The 3,913-nt window shown below is 47.7% G+C and overlaps 1 protein-coding gene across 1 annotated transcript; it reads left to right on the plus strand.

The window, feature by feature from the left end:
- On the plus strand, positions 1 to 3,288 carry LOC120490598 (uncharacterized). The gene is given in 3 exon segments (XM_089123988.1): positions 1 to 268; positions 2,278 to 2,660; positions 2,662 to 3,288. Coding segments are annotated over 3 exon segments (1,278 nt in total).
- Positions 3,289 to 3,913: the final 625 nt, after the last annotated feature.

Consider the following 3,913-nt stretch of genomic DNA (forward strand, 5'->3'; position numbering starts at 1 on the left):
ATGTCTCAAAGCCTTTCTTCTGAAGATGAAGCAAACATCCCAATGGATCCCCCGCAGTCTGCTGGACCTGGGATAATTCCTCCTTCTCCGGACATTGCACCGGAGCCTCCATCTCGTGGCCGCACGCCAGCCCGAACAATGTCACGCTCGCCAAGACGCCGAGGCCAGTCTTCACTGCCTCCAGCAAGACTTCCAACTTCCTCCCCAGCTTCCTCCTACCTTTCAGCTATCCCGACAATTCCACCTATAGGGAATTGGACCGTTGCAGGTTTGAAGCAAGCTTTAAGTAATTTGGGCGTACAGTTCTGGCGTACTAACTCCTCCTCTTTTCAGTGGCCTGCAGCCCCAGTAGTGCAAACAAGCGCAATCCAACCTCCGCTCGCAGCACAAGCCTACACTTCTCACTCTCACCCCTCCCTTCCTTCCTGCCCTCTACCAAAATTTCCTTATCCTATAGAGGGCAACCCAAGCATGAGGCTGCCGCCGACATCTGCAGCCCCGGCTCATACCCTTCCCAGCTCTTCCCTCCAAACTAAATCCCAATATTCTCTCTTTACAGCAACAAGTTAACCCTTCCATTCCACCCTGCCCAGAAACTAACCCAGCTAGATCTACCAGCTACGTGCCTCGTCCTGCAACCGCTGTAGCAAATCCCTGAGATTTCAGGAGAACCCCCTTCTTCGAAGACAGCAGGGCAGCCCTGCAATAACTTTAATGCTGGTAAATGTGTCAGACCGCGCTGCCGGTACCTGCACATTTGCAATTTCTGTGGTGGAGCCCATGCCCGCCTCGTGTGCCCTGTGTATAAATCTGCAAATGAAAAATCTAAAAATTACTTATCGACTCCTGTAAATAGTTCACGCATGCACTTCGAATTAGCTCATCATCCGGACACCGAATTTACAAACTACCTTCTGTCAGGCCTCGAAAATGGCTTTAAACCTGGTGTAGAATGCCCGCTCTCACAGAACACTCAGAACCTGAAGTCGGTAACAACCTGATCAAAAAAGAAGTCGAGTCAGGTTTCATGATCGGTCCGTTCGAAAATCCCCCTTTTAGCACATTTCGTATCAGTCCCATCGGAGTAAAAAACGTCTAATAATCGACTTATCAGCCCCACATAATTCTCCTTTCCCAAGCATTAACAGCTTAATTCCACTCGATGAATTTTCGCTCAAATACCACGATCGTCATGATTAAAATCGCAGGTAGGGCCGCTTGGCTTGCAAAAATCGACGTTACTTCAGCCTTCAAAGTAATGCCTATCCATCCAGATTCATGGCACATTTTTGGAGTATGCTGGCGCGGGAAATACTATTTCGCCGTCCGTTTAACTTTCGGATGCAAAAGCAGCCCAAAAATATTCGACATGCTATCAGAAGCCATTTGCTGGATTTTGTCCAACAATTACGCCATTCCTCACCTCATTCACCTGCTAGACAACTTTGTAATAATTTCGCCTCCCAATGCTATCCCAGCCGCGCATTTTCTCACAGTCCAAAAAGTTTTTTCTGAACTCGGAATCCCTATTGCACACGAGAAAACGATGGGTCCAGCCACATCCATTGAGTTCCTCGGAATTAACTTGGATTCAGTCAAATTCCAAGCATCCCTGCCCAAAGAGAAAATCGATCTAATTATTCTTGTCTCATCTAACTTCCTTGACAAACCAAACCATTCCAAACGCGAATTACTATCCACTTAAATTTCGCTATGCGCATCATTCCGCAGGGGCGCTCATTTATATCGCACCTCCTCTCGGTCGCATCCTCCGTCCATGCTCTAGAGGACCCCATTTCTCTAACTCAAGCATGTCGTGAAGAACTTGGATTATGGTTAACATTCCTAAACCAATGGAACGGCCTATCATTTTTCTATAGCCATCTCGTCCCGTCCCCCGTCGATATCCAACTGTTTACAGACACTGCCCCCTCAATCGGTTTCGGAGGATTTTACCAAGGCCGTTGGTTTGCGGCTCCTTAGCCACCACAATTACAGGACACGCCCCAGTCCTCAGCTCTTTTCGAGCTTTACCCTATAGTGGTAGCAGCGTTTCTGTGGGGGAAAGAATGGTCTGCTAGCAGCATATCAGTGCATTGTGACAATGATGCAACAGTGCATTGCATTAACAAAGGCCGTTCTCATTCACCTGCCACGATGCCTCTTTTAAGGCGCCTCACCTGGATCTGAGTGTGCGACCAATTCATCAAAATTGCTAAACACGTTCCCGGGTCAGAAAACCAAATCGCTGACTGTCTGTCTAGTTTTCTGTTTCAGAAATTCAGGAAGCTGGCTCCAGAGGCGGACCAATTCCCAACTCCTGTTCCTCCATTTTCAGAACTAATATTCCCGTAACTCACCCGTTAAAAGCCCTCGTTGACGCATCACTCGACACCATCCTCCAAGCAGTCTCTCCCAGAACCCTTCAGTCTTACGAGACTGCTTGGAGATGTTTCAAAGCCTTCCACTTATCTTATAAGATATTATTACCAGATTTTTCTCTTATTTCAATCACTTCATTTATCTCATTACTTCACAGTATCAAGGGCCTCCAAGTCGGGTCCATCAAAGGTTACCTGAGTGGCATTCAGTTCTTCCACAAACTGATGTACGGCACCCCCTCCCTGGAGATAAAGAATTCCCAAACCTCCCTGCTGATCAAAAGGGGTTCAATGATCCCAGCCAACCCGTCCTGACACCAGACAACCCATAACACTAGATATCCTCACTACATGTATTTACACCCTCCGCACAGGCTTTCAGTCCCTCAATACTGCCCGCACACTAGACGCCATGTTCATTTTAGCTTTTTTTGGTTTTCTCAGATGTTCCGAGCTCGCTATCACTTCAAAATTCGACCCATCAATCCACCCCACCATCTCAGATCTATCAGTTCTAGATGGCGAAACAATCTCATTTTTGATCAAACAAAGCAAGACAGATCAAACTAGGAAAGGTCATTTCATTTACATTTTCAACCTCGCATCACCAATCCAACCATACCAGTCCGTTTTGGCATATCTTCAATGGAGAACTTCTCAGGTCAAATCCCATCTCGAACCCCTGTTCATAGATGACAAACCCGTGACACGCTTCTGGTTCCAGAGTCACCTCAAATTAGTTCTCCAACAGTCGGGCATCCCAGCCAAAAACTTCTCAAGCCACTCCTTCAGTATCGGGGCAGCAACCTCCACAGCTCTCGGAAGATGGTCCTCTGATGCCTTTCAAACTTACATAAGGACCAACCAGTTCCACATTAAAAAAGCACACCAAACCCTCATCGATTAAAAAAAAAAAAAAACTCTCTGCTGTCCAGCGAGCATCGGCCTCCCAGCGGACGTACTATGCACTCACCTCTAACTTTTTTCTTCCAGCGAGCATCAGTCTCCCAGCGGACGTACTTCATACTTATCTCTATCGGTCTCCCGTCCAGCGAGCATCGGTCTCCCAGCGGACGTACTATGTAATTATCTCGAAATCCCTTCCGTCCAGCGAGCATCGGTCTCCCAGTGGACGTACCATGCACTTACCTCTAACTTTTTTCGTCCAGCACGCATCAGTCTCCTAGCAGACGTTCTTCATACTTATCTCTATCACTCTCCCGTCCAGCTAGCATTGGTCTCCCAGCGGACGTACTATGTAATTATCTCGAAATCCCTCCCGTCCAGCGAACATCGGTCTCCCAGCGGACGTACTATGTACTGTTCTCTAAAACATCTCCCGTCCAGCGAGCACTGGACTCCCAGTGGACGTACTATGTACTTATCTCCAAAATCTCTAGTCCAGCGAGCATCAGTCTCCCAGCGGACGTACCGCATACTTACCTCTATCACTCTTCCGTCCAGCGAGCATCGGTCTCCCAGCGGATATACTATGTACTTTTCTCTAAATCTCTCTCGTCCAGCGAGCACTG

This window comes from Pimephales promelas, chromosome 19, assembly GCF_988280905.1.
Source record: "Pimephales promelas chromosome 19, fPimPro1.hap1.1, whole genome shotgun sequence".
Taxonomy (NCBI): domain Eukaryota; kingdom Metazoa; phylum Chordata; class Actinopteri; order Cypriniformes; family Leuciscidae; genus Pimephales; species Pimephales promelas.